Here is a 19,400-nt window from a genome sequence, read left to right on the forward strand (position 1 = left end):
CATGCCATTAAAGCAAATCTAAAATTGAGGAAGGGACTGTAACACTGTGTTTAAAAGAGACAAAGAGACAAAGGGAAGAGTGGTGGTGCTTTTTCAAGTTGGGGATTTACCTCCGAGATGGTTAAAATGGAACAACATCTCTCCTCAGTCGTGATCTCCTCTGCAGCCTCTGTTTTCTCGCTGCTCTCTGTCTCACGTCATGATGCTCAGTGAATCTGATGACTCTACAGACTGAGGACACTGTGTTCTTTCGCCCTCATGGAGCAGACGTGCCTGGACCTCACTACTGAGAGCTTATTCTCAATATGTCTCTTTTAACAGTGATTAAGCACTCAAACTCTAGAGCTGATTTTTTCCTCTCTCTCAAACTGAAGATTATTTATTTCCATAATGTAAAATTCAGTTTGTAATTGCACAGATAAACACAGCCCAGTAGCTTTATGCTACACAGTACACATTTAACCTTTTTACCATTTGCCACAATATATTTTCATTGTATTTAAATTGAAATGAAATGAAATATTAATGGCAAATCCATTATTTTGATAAATAATAGAATATATGTTTAAAACTGTTTGCTAACATGTCGGTGTTTGATTTGCAGCCTTTGCTCAAACATGCATCTGGCAGGATTATCATTATGGAGAGAGCCGGTCTGCCATCTAGAGGATAATCTTTGATGGTACATTTGACCTGTTTCCTGTGGTCACCTGCAGTATCTAACATGTGATCTGAAGAGAATCAGTAAAACAAAAGCCAGATGAAAACTTTTCCATCTAGAACCTTTTGAGGATTTTGATATTTTTGAGACATAAATGTCAATGAATGACAGGATTATTTAAAAAGAGATTAGAGTAGCTTCATCTGCAGCTGCTGATGTGGTACAGTCCAGAATCTTCCACTGGAAGGAGGCGAGGGGTGAAATCATGCACAATGTCATTCTTGTTGGTGAGCAGGAAGCACACTGCAGTGAACAGCTTACACATTTACACATGTCTTTTAGGATTTTGAGATTTGATCTGTTTCAAAAGAGCTATAATTTATCAATCATCACCATCATGTCTGTTGCTTGACATGAAAGGCCTCAGTAGGTGAGTGAAGCATGTATGGAAACATTAGCAAGACATTGTCCTGCATGTGTCGCAGGACCATTCGCTGTCTCATTACTCCATTTTGGGCGTCCTTTCATTCCAGGCCAGTTGTATTCCCAACATGAAACACCAGAGGACACTGTCTGCCCATAAATGTAGGATGACAGCCTCTGTAAATAATGGTTTACAGGGTTGTTCCATTCACTTTATTATTTACTGATAAATAATATTTTAAGTTTTAACTCATTGCTATATCTTTATATTAAGGTACACATATCCAGCTTTAACTAGTTGTTTGTCAGTATATATATTAGTAGCATATTGGCTCTCTATTGGTCATTATAAAGCACTTATTAATGCCTTATTCCGCATGACCATATTCTACAGCTGCTAGGGCATTAACTGAGATTTTTCCTCACCAACCTCCTAATTACTCTTCATTGATAGTAAGTAATGAAGCTGTTGCACATGAATTCCAATCCTGAAAACCTTTACCCCCAGAATAGGCATTAAGTGCTTTATAATGACTTATAAAGAGCCAATATGCTACTGATAGTAAAAATGTGACGTATTCATTATTTATGGAATCAATCAATACTTGATCAATTATACCATCGCTGTATGGAATTAAAACAAGTGTGAACATATGCAAAGTTTTTGGTAACAGTAAGATAGGACAACAGGACAAACTCAAGTGTCAGCTGAACTTCTATGATGGTGACACGTGCTCTCTGAGTGTCATTGCTGCAAATCATCGTCCTCTCCTGTCCCTCATTCATTTCCCTCTGCACCTCTTCAGCCATGTGATCATCTCTGTGGATTCCTGCCCTTTACTGTAGCTGGGAGGTCACGTCCCAGCACCTCCGCGCTCACAGCCCTGATAATACCATGGTAAAGCACCCCCACTGCTCTCCTGGTTCCTCCGACTTTGTCCTTCTCCCAGTTTCCAGCAACTCCTCTGGGCTCCTGGGTCCTGTCAGAAAAGCTCTTCTTCACAGAGCCCCACAGGTGCCAGCCAATGGTAGCCTGGGAAGAAGGCGCCACGTGATGGTGTGCAGCCAATGTCAGACACCCACAACTGCACACTTCCTGGAGGGAAAGTACATTCAGAGAGCATGAATGTTTCTATTTTTAATCTCTCTGGCAGAAAAAGAGGAGCAAAGCAACCACTTTTGAAACAATGCCTTAATATAACACGGAGCGTGTGTGTGGCTCCTCCAACACAACGCAGAGTTCAGGTAAACAAAAATGTACTCAGCGTCGTCGGGCTTGAATAATTAATGAGATTTATACAAATGCAGATACACAACACACATGCACATATACGGGCCTACATGTGTGCACATGCACTCGGGCATGCTGACATGTGCACGCGTGCACACTTGAACACACTAATGAACTCGGGAATATTCTCACACTCATATGCATAGAATCTCACACACACATCCATGAATCTTGGAACATTGCTTTAATGCCAGTCGCTCCTTCGGGCTTTACCCTCCTCCACTCTGCTCTTATCACTCCATTTCCTTAAATCGCTCTGCAGTCACCATGATGACATAGCGCTTGCCCTTCTATCTGAGAGTTGTCTATCACCCAAAGGCCCCACCTCCTGATAGTGCACAAGACTTACGACTGAGTTATGATTGAGTTATCACCAGAGCATCAAGCCACACAGCTGTTCACAGCTGGATTGGATGATCATCCTGGAAGCAGGGGTCATACACGGGATAAAACAAGTGAAAACGACTGAGAGCGTGCCATAGCGGCGAAATTAGTGAGGTAATTGAAGCAAAGTGGATTAAGGAACCATTTGAAGATGAGATATATGAAGATTCCGATGCAGAGCTTTAGATAAGCAGGGAGGGTGGATGAAGAGAAAAAGGAGAGACAACAAAGAGAGAGAGGAAGATTCAGAGAGGAGAGGAGAGTGTGCGAGCAGGGGTTAAGGCTGAGCGTGTGTTGTGGGCTCAGCAGTGAAGTTGACGATGCACTGGGAGAACAGCTGCGCTGCAGGGCTTTCAGGCTCCATCACTACTGCTCTCCTTCAAGCAGCTCCAACAACACACTCCCTCTCTCTCTCTCTCCCTCACACACACACACACACACACAAATATACACACAGCTCTCATAAACATGCAAAACCACTGATTGTTGCATCAGTGCTTTTGCATCACTGCCTTTTAACCAGGTTTTATATGCCCGGTCAGGCCAGGAAATCAGACATCAGACATTATGTGCTAATATTCATACTTCTTTGAAATATCGCAAAACCTTCATTACCGCGATGTGATTGAAAAGAACAAAGATTTCAGATGTACAGCAAGTGAAGCCACAGAAATGGCGAATGAGAACTGAGATTAAATGAGAACAGCAATCAGAAGAAAACAGCAGTTTTACCGCTTATGAGCACATGAGTGAGGCGCTCCCATAGATTTATTGCAATTTGATTTGAAAAGAGCTGCAGAGAGAGAGAGAGGAAGGGAGAGGGTGAGGGGGAGTGCGAGGCTGATGGATCAAGGACATAGTGTAAAAGCTAAGTGCATTTACAAAGAGATGAAAAAACATAACAGCTGTTTGCCGTAAATTGCATCTGTAAACTAAACACGTTTTTATTGAGTCAACACATCATAATCCCTGCAGAGGTTAGTCAAACACAGCATTTACACAGGACCTTCACCACAGCACAGTTAAGAGCCAAAGACCTGCTTTGTGCAGAATTATGTTTGTTTATGTGTTATATTTGATCTTCTTACTCAGGGATTGCAAACTGTTCGAGATAAAGCATCTTCATAATTATCTTTGGAAAAATGACACAGAAAATAGCGAAAACAACTTTCTGTGAAATTAAGACTATGATGTTCCTTTATCGAGTACTGTGAGATCAGAGAAGTTTAAAACTCCTGCTGTCGAATGATTCAGTTTCAAAGTGAATCACCATGTTTGAATAATGTTAATTTTGGTTGGGAGAGTTTGGTGGCGCAGAAAGTAGAGAAGCAGATCAAATCGGAGGTGGGGGCAGACTGCTGTACTGAGCCAAATGGCATCAGTGGTCCCTGGGGGCCACTACACCCTCTCCCTGTGTTTTTACTCTATTTTCAGTGAAAATGAACTGCATTGCGCTTTCCTACAGGGGATTACACACGCAGGGTTGGTGTGTGTTTGAAGGGGAAGACAGACGCAGAGTTTGAACACAGTCTCACAAAAAAAACCCAAACACACAGGCATACATGAACATCAGCTATTCCAGGTGAATGAACACTGAAACATGCAACTGTTATTTCCACCATCCTCACTACCACACAGCAGTCTCTGTATGGAAATCTTCAGTACAGAGAAAGCCAGGTCAAGAACAACAGGAGAAACGAGTGAAAAAAATGGAAAGAAGAGCACATTTCTGAAGGCTGAGGTTGGAAAGAAACGGTAGTGATATGTTTCCAATCAAGTACGGCAAATAATGTGTTTAAATCAGGTTAAAGTGATGTGAAGGTCGTCAACACATAATAAACCATTAAATAGTTCTATATTTTGGGTATGTTTATTTGCTGTTATGTATTTGCTATATTCGAGAGTTATGAGAAGATTGCTGCAAAAAATATTAAGCTAAAGCTATTAGCTTAGCTTAGAATAAAGAATGGAGAATCAGTTAGCTTGTATACCTGGAAAGGTGGAAAATGATGCCAACCAGCATCACTAAAGCTCACTAAGTAACACCTTGTATTATATCTTGTTTGTTTAATCTGTACAAAACCCAAAAAAGTTGTAGTTTTACAAGTGGTTCTGCGTTGGAGCTATTTCTTTGCGCAGGCGCAGTGACTTTCTGCGGTCGTATAGTCACTGCATCTCACGCATAGAAGATGGAAACAAACCACGTGTACCGATTAGACACACAAGATATAAGGTTCAAGATTGCCTTTATTGTCATTGAGCATGTCAACGAAATTTGCATTGCAACCCCCGTGTAGATAATAAGAAAGATAAAAAAATAAAATAAAGAGAATAAAATAAACTAACATGCAGTAAAAATATGCGTAAATGCAATAATATACCAGAAATAAAAATATACTAAAACAATAAAATATACCAACAACAGCTGAATATATACTAAAATGTATATACTGAGATGCAGCTGACATTTAGGTAAGCGTGTGTGTGCTTAAATGAAGGTGCAGGTGGAGGTGGAGGTGGAGGTGAAGGTGTAAAAGTGCAGTGTGCAGTGGCTCTTAGTCCTCACAGTCTCTCACTGCAGTGAGGGGCTGCTGGGGGTGATAGCTCTGACAGCTCTGGGGAAGAAGGCGTCCCTCAGTCTGTTGGTGGTGGTGCTGATGTTCCTGTACCGCTTTCCTGATGGAAGCGGTACAAACAGTCTGTGGCCCGGATGGCTGGGCGATGGATCTAGCCCTCTTGCCTTCATATATAGAGTCTAGGTCAGGAAGGGGGCAGCCCACGTTGCCCTGTGCAGTTTTAACCACCCGTGCCAGTTGTTTCCTCTCCTGTGCCGTGCAGCTGCCATACCACACTGTCACACTAAGGCAGAGGATGCTTTCAATTGTGGCCCTGTAAAAGCTGACGAGCAACCGAGAGGAGAGTCCAGCTCGTTTCAGTTTCCTGAGGCAGAAGAGCCTTTGTTGTGCCTTCTTCACCAGGCGGGAGGTGTTCATGGACCAGGAGAGATCAGATGTGATGTGGAGGCCCAGGAACATGATGTGGTCCACATGCTCCACCACTTGCGATCAGTGTTTCTGGACCTCCTGAAGTCCACAATGACCTCCCTGGTCTTCCCTGTGTTCAGTGTTAGGTGAGGTGTTAATCAGTGAGCTTTTGTGGCGCATTTACAGGCTGGCCAGTGTAGGTGAGTGGACTAGTTGTAATCACTGCTCCATTCTAAAGTATATTATCTGAGATGTGTCTCTTATTTGCCCTCGAACTGCATAACGTACTTTACTTTGACTACATATTAACTTTTGTAGACTTACCTGACCATAACCAGAAACACCACTTGCTTAGCCCTAAACCTTACCTCAACCCAGGAGTTCACCATAAAATCTAATAATTCAGTCTATCCACCTGTGTTTTGTCCCCACAATGTGAGTAATACATGTTTGTATACATAAATTCCCACATCCTTCCTCCCGCCTATTACCCAGCACACACACACACACACACACACACTCACACACACTTCAGAGGACATTCCATAGACTTACACTCATTTCCTGGAGACTTACCCTAACCATAAGCACTACTTGCCTGACACTGAACCTAAAACCAACCTAAACTTAACCAAAATCTTCACCCTACAACTGATCTCTTTACGTTTTGGTAACTTGCGTTTTGTCCCCATACGGAAGGCGAGTCCCCACAATGTGAGTAATACACAAACACACACACACACCACCTCATCCATAGGTGAATAATTCAAGACGATTCAAGAAGAAACCATTATCCTGGGCAGACAGGTAAGGTGATATGGTGAGCCTCGTCGCTGCCTCCTCGCCCAGTCATTCTCCATCGCTCACCAAACGCTGCTGCAGCTCGCTCACTGACCTGCCTGCCACGGAAGAAAATGACTGTTTTCTGCCCTTTGTTGTCAGCTGGGACATGTAGGTGAAACAAAGGCCTCAGCTCAGCTGTTCTACTCTGGCAAGTAGGATTTTCACAACACTCACAATAATAGCTCAATAGTACTGTGGTCACTGATATTTGAGAGACCTGCAACTAAAACATTTTTGTGGTATCAAGCTGTATTTTTCAGTTCTGCTGCACTATGGTCGTGGATATTAATGGATGCGCTTCTCTAGAAAAAACATTTGAAAAACTTTAACTTTTAAAATTGTTGCTGTTTCATCAGAGCTTGTGTTACTAAATAAATTTGATAACACAACAACTGACTGAAAAAAAAAAGAAAAAAAATCCAGAGAAGAGGTTTTGAAGGGTCTTCTGTGGGTCAAAGCTATCATTTGGTCATTAGTTTTTCATAAGGGTGGGATTAATGTGTAGCTGTATGCATGACAGATGTACAAGTGCCCTATGATGCTGTTGCATTTACCAGACTGGATTTTTACTTGCAAATAAGCAGCTTTTAGGACAAGAACAAGAGTATTGGCCGAAGAGGCTACTAACCCCACAAAATGAATGACATCATATGAGATCAGAATTTAATGAGTCGGCCCGATAATTTATTCTTTTACAGTGTTACAGATCTTAACAGTAATGACAGGGACAATGTGTTATTTGAAGCATTTTATGGGAAGCACTCGCTAAAATTAAGTCAACAGAGATATTTTAATCTCTGTCAGACCCAAAGAGAAAAAGCGGCTATGAAACCAAAATAAATGATTTCTGAACATAAAAGAGTCTCACATTCATCATGTACGTCTCTTCTTTTTACGTAAAATATAGTGGTAAAGGAATAGTGTTTTATTTATCTTCATCTGGAATATTCCAGAATCTGCTTGCTTCTAAAGAAGTGCTGTAACAGGAGAGAGGTACGTGTGTTACAACTAGATCAGGCAGAGTGGTGTTGACTTACTTTCTCATCACGAACACTGGAGGCAAATGGGAAACGTAGTTCAAAAGGGAGCAGTTTGAAGGAGGGCAACATATTGTCAGAGGAAACGACACATTTTCACTGACTTTGGCAGGAGGGACATGAATATCATTATAGCAAAGATTAGTAATTGGGTGCATCATTTGAATGACATGTGGACCTTCATTATACACAGAATGGATGTTCTGTAAGTGGCTATAACTGATATTTTAATTAGAACAATGTGAAAGGTTTAGAATTATCACCCGAATCTGCAGCCTGCTGAACTGTTGAAATGCTTTGATATCTGCCATATACTGGTACCACTTCAGAGGCTGCCCTGATCCTTCAGCTCAGCTTTGTAGGCCATACATTCATACCACCTTGAAATGTCCTTTTAAACTACATAATGCAGCTCACTAGGAGCATTCATCACGTTGTGCAGCAGGTTTCTCTTGGAGTATGAGTGGAGTGATAACGGAAAACCTGTTGTGTTTGGGAGCTGAGGGACTACATACTGCTTTCTTCAGGGAGTGCAATGTGCTGAAGCGCCACTCTCTGCCAGTGAGGACTGACCACCACAGTCTCCCCGTCCTGTCATTTTAAAAGCAGATTTTGCCATACTCCAACAGTGGCTGCAGCCATGACAGGTTCATTTTACATTTATAGTGCTCTAAATTACAGGCTTCTTTGTGGCCACGTATAAGTTGACAATACATAACTACTTTGGAGCCTCAGATGGCCTGTGGGGCACTCGCTGAAGATCTGAGAGTTTATGAAGATGATAACTAATAATTATTTATGATTTAATCAATGATAATCCCACATAATCCTCAACAACGCTCCGGTGTCATATTTGATGCAAAATTTTGTATATTTTCTCAGAACAAAACGTTACATTCATAATATTTCAAGCAACAAAGTGTACGACTTTGTTCCAGAAACAGAGTTGTCATTTAGTGACCAAACAGCTGAAAACTAATGAGGGCGGGGCCCTGTGCTGTTTCCTGTCTTAGTCCAGCATGGTTTATAGTCCAATGTGGCCATCAAAGAACATCAGAAGTGGCTTTGCTGTCTTGCTACATTTTATTTTCAATGATCTGGATTTCAGCCATATTTACTGCCACATTCTCATATGAAACCTTTATTAAGACGTTACTGGTTGAACCTGAATCATTTTCAGTTATACCCCAACAAGAACAATTTTCGGGTTGCCAGGATATGGAAATCCCGTACATCCTTTCACTACATATTACTAAGAAAAACAAACTGCTACATAGAATCAAATTATTGGCAACTTATTAGACTCATCTGCAAATCTGCTGATTAAAGACCATTATTAATGAATTTATTAACATTTACAACCACATATCTTATCAGAGGGTGAGAAACACATTATTATTGGATTAGCAACATTTATAACCGCTTTGTTTACAAGCACGGATGAAAAACAGCTGCATGTGGGAATTCTCACAACTTGGCAACCCAAAATTTGTTCTAATAAATGAGTCATAAATGGTGTATAAAGCATTAGTAACTGACTTATGAACCACAACAAAGCCGTAAGCTACACTTTATGAGCCCTTTCTCATTAAAATAAGTTGCCAAGCCTGCGTTTTAGTATTTGCCATGTTAGTAGCTCAGCTGTTGTCCCCAAATAGAAAACACAGGCTCACACTGTTTCCAGTCTCCTCAGTAGAACTATCTCAGTGACCTTCACGTGATTAATGGCTGCTGCATGTGACACCCAGTTTGAAAGGTGTCAGCCTCTACTGAGGAACCGCGAGCAGTCAACGCTGGGGACAGGCCGTGGCACGGTTCTGATGCGAGCAGGGTGCTGTGCGGCAGGAGGGTCGGGGCCAGAAGGAGGAGAGCTTGGTCTCTGATGCGCACTCGTTTCACTGTTCACTGGCGCCGTGACGATAAGCAGGCAGCGGACGAGGATGCTCTGTTGTCTGGTGCGCACTCTCCTGTCTCCAGCTCTGCGCGATCACCATGGAAGAGCTTAATTAATGCACAGACTGTGCGTGTCCCTCCAGCTCCCGGAGCCGATGAATTTTAAGCCGCCGTTTGTGAGCGGACCTGCGTCTTTCGCCCTCCGAAGGTCTGGACCCGTGTTACCGAGCGGAGAGGACCGCGGCTGAATTAGAGAGTCTTCAGAAAAGGTACTGCACGGTGCGGTTTGTGCCCCACTCACTAAAGTTAGCCTCTTAGCATAGCTGCGTTTTCCTGCATGCAGGCAATGATGATGCCTTTTTCTTTATTGGCAGAGGAGCGCACTTATTAATGGCCACTTTTCCCTCGACGCTGTTACGTCTTGTGGCTGCAGAGGAGACTCGTCGCCTTGTCATTACTGATACGTTTAACGCGATTTTAACAGAGCGGGTCGGCGCTGGCACCTTTTCTCCAAGCCGCGGTGGGCTCTGCTCATGTGGACTGTCCACTATATTAGCCCTGAGTGTGAGAGCACCGCTGATTGAGGTTTGATGCAATAACGGTGCCAGCTGTTTCTGCTGAGCAGCGAGGATCAACTGACGGCTGTGCGTTGCTCAATTTTCCATACGAGCGCCCGGAGTCAGGCTGTCATTTCGCATCATTTTGGGTGGATATTTCACCAAATCCTACCTTGGTGGCGTCCAAGGAGAAACGTGAGGACGCTCGATGTTTGGTTATTTTGTCACGAATCGCTCATGGAAATGTCAGTGTTCATGTTGACCGCGGGCGCACGGTCGACGCTGTCGGCGCAGCGGCGGAAATTAATATTCCCAAATCAGCGCATTCAATACGCATTGTTCACATATTGAGGTTGCACTAGCCGCGGCTACATGAAGGCAGCATCGCAGCACAAAGGAGATGCAAAGCTGGCAGCCCGAACCCACCAGAAGACGCGCAGCGTTACATCACAGCACCGCTCATATCACAGCTTTCTATGCAATATGAAGAGTAATTCTTCTCAGAGCATCGCTGCAGTGTGACCTTTTCTGTTTCTTCCTCTGCGGGGCCTGCTCGCAGTTCAAGGACTTACACAACTGATGTGACCAAGTGATGTCTGAGAGTGGCAGCTCTGATTTTGCAGCTTTGCGTGTGTGTGTGTGTTTTGGGTTGAGCCTTCATGTTGTTACTCAGAGAATATGTTCAGGTTTACCACATTTTGCTTTGTTGTACTAAATTTAGGCTCTGGATGGCAACATAAGAACCTGCCCAACCTGCCACATTCCGTGTAGTTTTGAAAATACCCCGGCTTCGGTTGCACATTTCATTATGGTCACTGTTTGAGGCGTACGCCGGGGTACATTTCACATTTGATGACATTATGGAACCATCTCATTTGCATGTTTGAGGGAACAAATAGCTTTCTTACCCCTCAAGAGACAAGTGCATTTCAATAAGCTGCCCAAGACTTTGCCATCTTTGACTCTTTGTGTGTGATTTAATGTCCTTGCTCTCATAATGTCAATTATGTCCAAGGTAAACTGAAAATTTTAGCGGTATACACCAATATGGACTATCACTAAATGCCTTTGAGAACATTTGGAGCACCTACTGTACGGCGTACCTGTTCAGTGCACCTCTGCAGCACAACAGATGGCTCTAAAAGCAGAAATATTAGAGTCTGAGCTGGATTCTCAGGACTTATCTTGGACAAAGAAAACACATTGGATTAAGGCAAGGCAAGCTTTATTTATATAGCACATTTCATACTCAGCTTTACATGAACTTTTAGAAGAAAAGAAAGAAGAAGAGAGAAACAAAATGCCTAATAAAAGTATTAATAATGATAACATCTGTCCACAACAAGCATACAGGAAGACTCGCATACTGTGTTAACTATTCAGTTACAAAAGGAAAGGAAGAGAAGGAGGAAGAGGAGGAAAGGCAACAGAAAAAGAAACGAGAGGAAGACTGTTTAAGCTTGCACGGGCATAAAACTAACGGCAGCTTCTCCGAATGTTGAACTGACTCAAGCATGATTGAGAACATTACAACCAGATGACCTGAGAATAGCTTTTAAACAGGTTTAATATATATGATGTTGCGAGGCCACTCAGAGCTTAACAGACGAGCAGGAGAGCCTTAAAGTCTACTCTAGTGCATTATGCACACCATTGTAATGATTGGAGGACAGGTGCAATGTGTTCCGCTCTCCCTTAAAAGCAATATCAATTATTCTTTTATTGTTAGTTGAAAATGCACTGATGCCATCTCTTCTCATCTTTTTCTTCTTCTCAGAGGCAAATTATGCCAGCAGCACCAGAGTCGCTCCCCCTGGTGACGTGCCAGCTCATTGGTCAGACTGCTCTGCCCTTCTTTAGCCTCCCTGTCTACCCTGGCAGATCCATGCTGCTGGATGCTCCTCACAGAGCCACGCCCGCACCATGAGCGCCAACGGGCCCGCCCCAGACCCAGCCCCCGCGGCCCCAGAGGCCCCTCCCACCTCCACCCCTGCCGCAGCCCCAGCCCCAGCCCCAGCCCCCGCGGCGCCACCCGCTCCTCCCGCCCTGCCTGCCCCAGCGTCCACTACCATCCCGGTAGGTGCGTTGGCACAGAAGAAGCGGCAGCAGTATGCCAAAAGCAAGAAACAGGGCAGTAACGCCAACAGCAGGCCACCAAGGGCTCTGTTCTGCCTCAACCTCAACAACCCCATACGCAGGGCCTGCATCAGCCTGGTGGAGTGGAAGTATCCTTTACATTGGCGTTATGTGGTGATGGTTGCTTGGCTGAGTGTTGAGATTTGAAGATCATTAGTTGTTCATAGAGCTGAAATTATTAGATTAGTTGATTAATCCATTGGTTGATTTATTAACTGGCAACTAGTTTGATAATCAATTAACCATTTAGGTAATTTATCAAGCAAAAACACAAAACATTCTCGGGCTAAATGTGAGATTTTTGTTTGTTTTATGTCAGTGTGCATTGAATATTTTTCCGTTTTGGATTTTTGTCAGACAAAGCAAGACATTTGAGGACGTTACCTGGGAAACTGTGATGGACACTTTTCACTATTTTCTGGCCTTTGATAGAAAAAATGATTAATGGATTAGTTGTGAATATAATTGGAGCATTATTCAATAATGAAAATGATCATTAGTTGCCGCCCTGCTTGTTCACAGCTCCTGTGTGTGTACCTCTGTTGGACCCTCGCTGTGGTAATTACATGACTGCCACATCAGGTGATTTCCTACTGTGCTCATGGAGGTGATTTCATATTGTGTAATCAGACACAGGCACTTAAAGGGTACAAAAATAATAGAAAAAACACCTAATTTCTCTTGGTTTAGACATTGCGTACCTGTTTCTGAATTCCACAAGTCACTGTGTTATGAAGAATGATGCGAAGCGTCTTCAAGAGCCATTGTACAGTATTGTATTGATAAGTACATGTAGTTGTTATACTTTTTAAACCTTCTGAGTCCTAGTCGAAAATTATGTTAAACTGAGGTACTGAAATAAGTTTCTCTCACAAAATATTAAGTTAAAGTCACTGAACCCTAGAATATCGGCGGTGTATGTAGAGTTAGGGACTCAACACTGGCACAGCACAGCTGTGTGACAGTCTGGTGGGTTTTGTTGCTGCTTAAGCAGATGCTGTCTTCACAAAAGCCATCAGATGTTACAAAGGAGATTGCCGAACGTGAATCGCAAAGATACATTTCATAATCCACCTTTGTGTGTTTGTTGAAAAAAAAGTCAGTGGGGATTTACTAGCAGTGCACTTTGGGAAATGCAGCTGTGGCTGTATCAGGAGCCCCCAATTGTTTTGCATTCACAGCTCGTCGTCAGCAGAAAAATGGCTGTATAGGTCAAGCAGGTTATTAAGACCCATATTTACATTTCTATTTAGGTTGCGACCAAGTAGTTTTCTTGACTAAACCTAAGCAAACCACAACCATTTCAGAACTTCAACCACTTGACGATAAAGGTCTGGTTCAACCTAAACGTGAGCAATCTGCGACAGTTTCAGCGTTAACCATGTGACAACGAATGTCTGGTACGCCAATCACTGGCACTCTCCAGCATCATATGTTTGGTTTTTGGAGTCCTTGACAGTTGACCTGTTCAGTCGTGTAGTTATGAAACTGGTGACAGTTGAAATACCAGTCAGTGATCACAGGAGTGTGAAGAATGAGCTGAATATAACATGTTTAATGTTCTATATTATGACGTGTTATAAATGATTTGCTACTGTGTGTATAATCGATAGTTCTGTCGTCAGTTCTACAGTTGACTTCGAAGATCCTTTTCTTTAATTCATTAATTGTTTTTAGGACGGCCATTGTATCTTAGCTTTGGTGGTGAATCTGCAGATTGACGTTTAGTTTCTAAGAGATGAGGCACTGGTGACATCAGTGCAAAACCGATGTTCCCAACCTTTTTTGACCTTCAACCACTCTCCACAGGTTGCATACTGTATGTCTGTGGATTCACCAGGCCATCCAACGGGTCATTCGGCCTTTTCAGACTGTTATCCAAATAATTACAGTGATCTTTACACAATCAAACAAAAAGAATTACATGGCTTAAATAGCAGTAAGTTATTCCACCAATAACCAAATGTTCTGCCATTTAAAACCCAAGTCATTGAAAAATGCATCAAAGACTCATGATCAGGGACCTCTGATGTGTTAACTAGTTGTCATGTGTAACTTGTTTAGTTTAATGTCACATCAGAGGATACGACAAACACATTTTGCCCATATCTTTTATTATTTTTTCTTGGTATGTTCTTCTTCCGTCTCTTCCTTAACTTGCTTTCTTAGGCCATTTGATATCTTTATATTAATTGCTATTTTTGCCAACTGTATGGCCTTAGCTGTCTATGTCCCCTTCCCTGAAGATGATTCCAACTCCACAAACCATGACCTGGTGAGTAGTGTGTATATGTTGTTGTAATCCATTTATTAACTCAGTGACTGTTGTGTCAGTGCTGCTATTTACAGTCAGATATTTGCAGTCAAAGCTGGTATTGCTCTGCATATAGACTCTTTGAGTTCACATTGACAAAACCTCCTACTGTCTGGCTTGAACTAAGGACTGTTTTCTGTAAAATAAATTAATACGTTCTTTGTTATGAATATGAAAAAAGGTGTTTGTGATAAGGACAAAAGGAATGATGACAGAATGGCAGATTATCTTGTCTTGTGTCTGTTGTCCTCTGCTTTATTTGTTGATTACTTTCAAGATACATTAAAAATGCGTTCTTGCTTCATAATCCTCTTTCAGTTTGATTGTATCGCTCTTTCCAGATGAAGATATAGTCAGAGATATTGCAGTTATAGGAAGATGTTGCATGCAGATTGTGTCTTCAGTGTAGTGCTTTATCATGCAGATTTGAAGTATCTGCTGTGCCTACACAAAGAAACACTTTGGCAACTATCCTCATTGGTGCTTTATCATGTCATAGTTTCTCCGTACAGAGGTTTTATTCAGCTTTCTATTTTTAGAATTCCTCGTCATTGCACCACTCTGTGCACCTTGTGCATTTATGTCTATGTAATGAATTATGGGTGATGTAGTGTTGTAAGCATTGTTCCACAGCTGAGGATGAGTGCGCTCTCTAAAAGCCAGACAAACACGCAGAATGTGGTCCTTACATGAGCAGAATTTAGCCGTGGTGCTCAATGATTCATGAGCAGCTTATACAGCGTGTCTGCAGACATTTGAATGTGCTTGAAAGCTTCGTATGAGAGCAGGAACATGTTAGTGAAAGGTTACCAGCCTGCTGTAAGAGGCCGGCAGGAGTGTTTCTCTGTCTGTTACACTGCTGAACCCGCTGCGCAAAGATAAGCTACTGCTTTGGTTGAAAGTGTGTCTGGACAACTTTAGACAAGTAAGGTGTACTGCTTCTCAGTTTGACCTCCTGGAGGGTGACCTAAGGGTGTTTACACAGCGGTGGTGCATGAGAGGAAAGTGGGCCATCTGGGATGTTCTAATACAGTATTAAAGTACATGCAGTACAGTGTGCTGTCAGGGTTAGTTTGGGAGTGAAAGAAAGAGTGAAAGAGTTGTCCTAATAGTGTTGACTGGATGTTAGTGTGCACACAGAAATATGGAGTAAGAATCTGGAAAAATGTGACGCTGGTTGGAAAGCATTGCTGAAACATCTCCCTTAATGTGACTATAAATACAGCAGCAATTATGTTTCAAGACTGTTCTTACGGATTTGAGTGTAAAAAATATTTTTGCATTCACATACACTGCAGCTCTCTTTTTCTTTTTCCTTATGGTTGCACCAATCTGTTGGATTGGCATCGACGCTCATGCTGACTTTATTAGGTGAATGAGGTGTTAGACAGACACGAACGATCCACATAGACTAAATATGCAGTTTTCTTTCTGTTCATTATCCATGGAAAACTAACTTTGATGCGTAAAGCAAATCATCACTCTTTCATTTCTCTATGTGCTTCTCACCAAAGTATTTGAATATAATGTAAGACTTCCAGTTGTAGGCCTTCAAACCAGATGTGTTGATTTGGACATTTGTGAAAAGTTAGCAAAAATTAAGAACATATACATGCATTGTTATATATGTGTGCAGATCACATCCGAGGGTGTCTGGCAGGGAGAAAGATATTGGAGCGTTTCAGTGTTTGCTCCAATGATGACCAAATGGCATCAAACTAAATAACTAAGCTTGCTAGGACTGAGTCTACCTTCTACATCTCATTTCAGCCTTATAATGCAAACCACAGCTCAAAGTGTAAACATGTGATGGATGGTTTGACACTCTTTAATGATGTCTTCATTATGTCTGAACCTGTTGGGGCGTCGCTCTGTGGTATTTTTCATTTTGTTGTAGTGGACCTGGTACGGCTCTCCTCTAAACACCAGTGTCAGATTGGATTTATGGATGCAGCCAGTAAGAATGAACCAGAATGCTACATTTTGTGCACCGCCTAGCAGATGGTCCAGGACTGAGCTGCATTGTTGATGCGGCTTACAAGCTTCATGAACAAGATCATTGAGTTGAGATGAGAAGACATGCCGATGATTAGGTATAAAATTATTTAGCGAAAAGGAGCTTCCTTTCAGTGTAGTCAGGACAAAGGCTTGTCTGTGCACGTATGGATTGTTCTTTAACAGCACTGTATGATGTTTTTGCTGATCCTGATGCTGATCCTTTACATTGCTTGCACAGGACTTTGGTTTAATTCTGCAGTGTCAACATTAAATCAGATACCAGAGAGCGAATAACGCACTCTTTTCCTTTTCGGCAGAGGTTGAACAATAGAATACTTTGTAGGGCAGGTGTGCCAGCTTGGCCTTGTTGTTCCACAGTATTCACGCTGTAGTCACAGAAGGAGCGCTAGAGAGAAAAAATGCTGAGCTAGTTTTGCTATAGCAGCCAGCAGGTAAAGCCGTAGTGAAGCTTGCCATTTCACACCGCTCTGCTCTGCAGCCTCACAGGTGGACTGAGGGCTGATATGAAACCTGAGTTGCGGCGCTTAGAGGCCTGATGTGTAAAACGAGGATCAAATTATATCACAAGGCTGCAAGCAGGCTTTTGACTTGGTGGCACATTCAGAGGTGGTGTAGCTTTCAACACAAAGAGACACCGAAACCCTGCAACACAGGCAAGCTGACTTGTCGGCTTGCAGGTGCGTAGACAGTTCACTTAGCGCACAGTCAGTTAACATGAACTCCTGAAAGGTAAAAGTACTGAATCTGCTCGTTTGCTTGTGCTACACTGTGTGCACACAGTGCCTAGGTGGTGCAGAGCTGCTGGGAGTTAGAACAGGGCAATGCTGCAAAGTCATAGAGGCCTTAATAGCATGAGTCTGCCCGTCTTGTTAGTAAGGCTTGGTTAAATGCAGCAGCTCATTATAAATAGAAAGCAATTTCCTCCTCAGGCGGAACACAGGGCAAAAGATTGGGGTCCTGCTACCACCAGGAGGCACAAGTGAGTAACAGGATGTAGCGAGCACACATAGAAACACACACGTGTAAGACCACAAACCCTGTCGAGAAGGCACAGTCATTTCTTTCATTCCTCTCCTGTGTAGCTCTCTTCTTTATTGCTCTTCCTTTGTTTAGTCATTTGACTGCAATAGTAAGAAGCGCACACACAAGCCATGCTGCACATGACTGTGTCTCCTCCACACCCACCTTGTCTAGGGGACAGACAAATAGTCTGCAACCCTCCTGCCTTTGCTTTAAGGTCATTTCTGACTTATCTATCTGAGACTCAACACCCCAGGCAGCTCCTGCTGAAGGTAGCTGAGCAAAACAATGACCTTTTCATGGTGAATATGATTCATACGTCTCATCCTTCGTAAGGCAACACGCAGCGTATTGCGTTTGGTATCATGTAGTGTTTGCCCGTACCACTGTCATTGCATAACTCTGGGGCTGCAGAGCTATTTATTTTACTGGGGACAAAAGGACACAAACATGTAAAGGCTGAAATGTTCGCTCATGAGCCAATTGAGAGGTCATTTTGATGCCAGCAGAGACCTCACACTTTCGAATCAGCTTCACATTTGGATGCTGTTATATTTGAGGATGTCAGCATTTTTAAAACATGAATCATTTTGCTAGATATTTTTCATGAATGATTGAAAAAATATATGGGTATTGCTGCTAATGCAGGAAGACAAATAGACTGATTGGTGCCTGGTTTTATTTAGTACCTTAATAATAATAATAATAGTATTGATAATAAACTTTATTCGTACAGCACCTTTCATACAGGAATTTGGCAGCTCAAAGTGCTTTATAACAATGAAATCACATGTACCAAGTGAGTGCTTTACATAAAAAAGACCTAGAATGCACAGAAAAACAGGGGTAAAAAAATCAATTTAGAATAAGATGGAGAATAAGACCCACTTCATAATGACAGTAACAGCAAGATAGAATAAGGATAAAAATAAAGACAATGCATAACATGAGACGGAAAATAACACCACTGAATAAGATAATAAAATATAGGTCATTTGATATATAATTTTTGGAAATTCTCAAAAAGTCCATTTCAACAAGCTCGGGAGAGCTAAGTGGTTTACAGGAGGAGATGATGGTCATTGTGAACAACTGTCCCCCTTGTTTAAGATTAACAAGTGAAGCTTGTTTACAGTAATGGCGGTTACATGCTTGTCATCTCCCAGTAATGTGATGTAACTGTGTTTCCTTCTATCAGACAGCACAGCTCTTAGCAGCATATTTTAATTGAGATGACAGGCTTTGTAGAAATATGTTACATTAATTTCAGTACTTGGCATTGTTGCAGATCTCACAAAATGCTGCTTTTAAGAGTGAATAGAACTCATGCAAAAAAAACAGCAAAGTCTTATCCTCAAAAGTCACCCGCCATATGCTTGTCTTGATTATTCCTGTGTTGCAAGACACATTTAAGACTGTTTTATCTGAAATGATGCTTAGCTTTACGGTGCACTCCCGTATTTGAAGGTATACTGGCCGCAGTTCAGCAGCACCATCTGTAGGCCAGCAGGCAGCAGAAGTTCCTGTCACAGGTTCAAATACACAGCAGATTAACTCATCACACAGATCTATCATCAGTTATCCCCTAAAGCTTACATCGACAGTCAGTTCACACACGCACAATTTAACACCGGCTTCGATGAACTCTCCGGCCTGTTGCACAACAAGACAAAAGCCACGCTGTAGCAGAGTGTTGTAAATGTATGTTGCTGGTACAGGCGTGAAATGCACATACTGAGCCACAAAATGCGCAGCTACCAGCAAAGTCAACTTGTGATGTAAATACATACCAACAACCATCGCAGTGCCAATTTGGTGACTTGCAGACGATGGCTGAC

At 42.3% G+C, this 19,400-nt stretch overlaps 1 protein-coding gene across 1 annotated transcript in view; it reads left to right on the forward strand.

Annotated features, from left to right (window-relative positions):
- The first annotated feature begins 11,996 nt into the window (after positions 1 to 11,996).
- Positions 11,997 to 19,400, forward strand: part of cacna1da (calcium channel, voltage-dependent, L type, alpha 1D subunit, a) — a 53,341-nt gene continuing 45,937 nt past the window's right edge. Inside the window, exons 1-2 of the mRNA XM_041946861.1 lie at positions 11,997 to 12,298; positions 14,379 to 14,484. Of these exons, the coding sequence (XP_041802795.1) occupies positions 11,997 to 12,298; positions 14,379 to 14,484 (408 nt within the window). The remainder of the gene's footprint in view (positions 12,299 to 14,378; positions 14,485 to 19,400) is intronic.

The sequence above is a fragment of the Chelmon rostratus genome, chromosome 2 (assembly GCF_017976325.1).
Source record: "Chelmon rostratus isolate fCheRos1 chromosome 2, fCheRos1.pri, whole genome shotgun sequence".
NCBI lineage: Eukaryota > Metazoa > Chordata > Actinopteri > Chaetodontiformes > Chaetodontidae > Chelmon > Chelmon rostratus.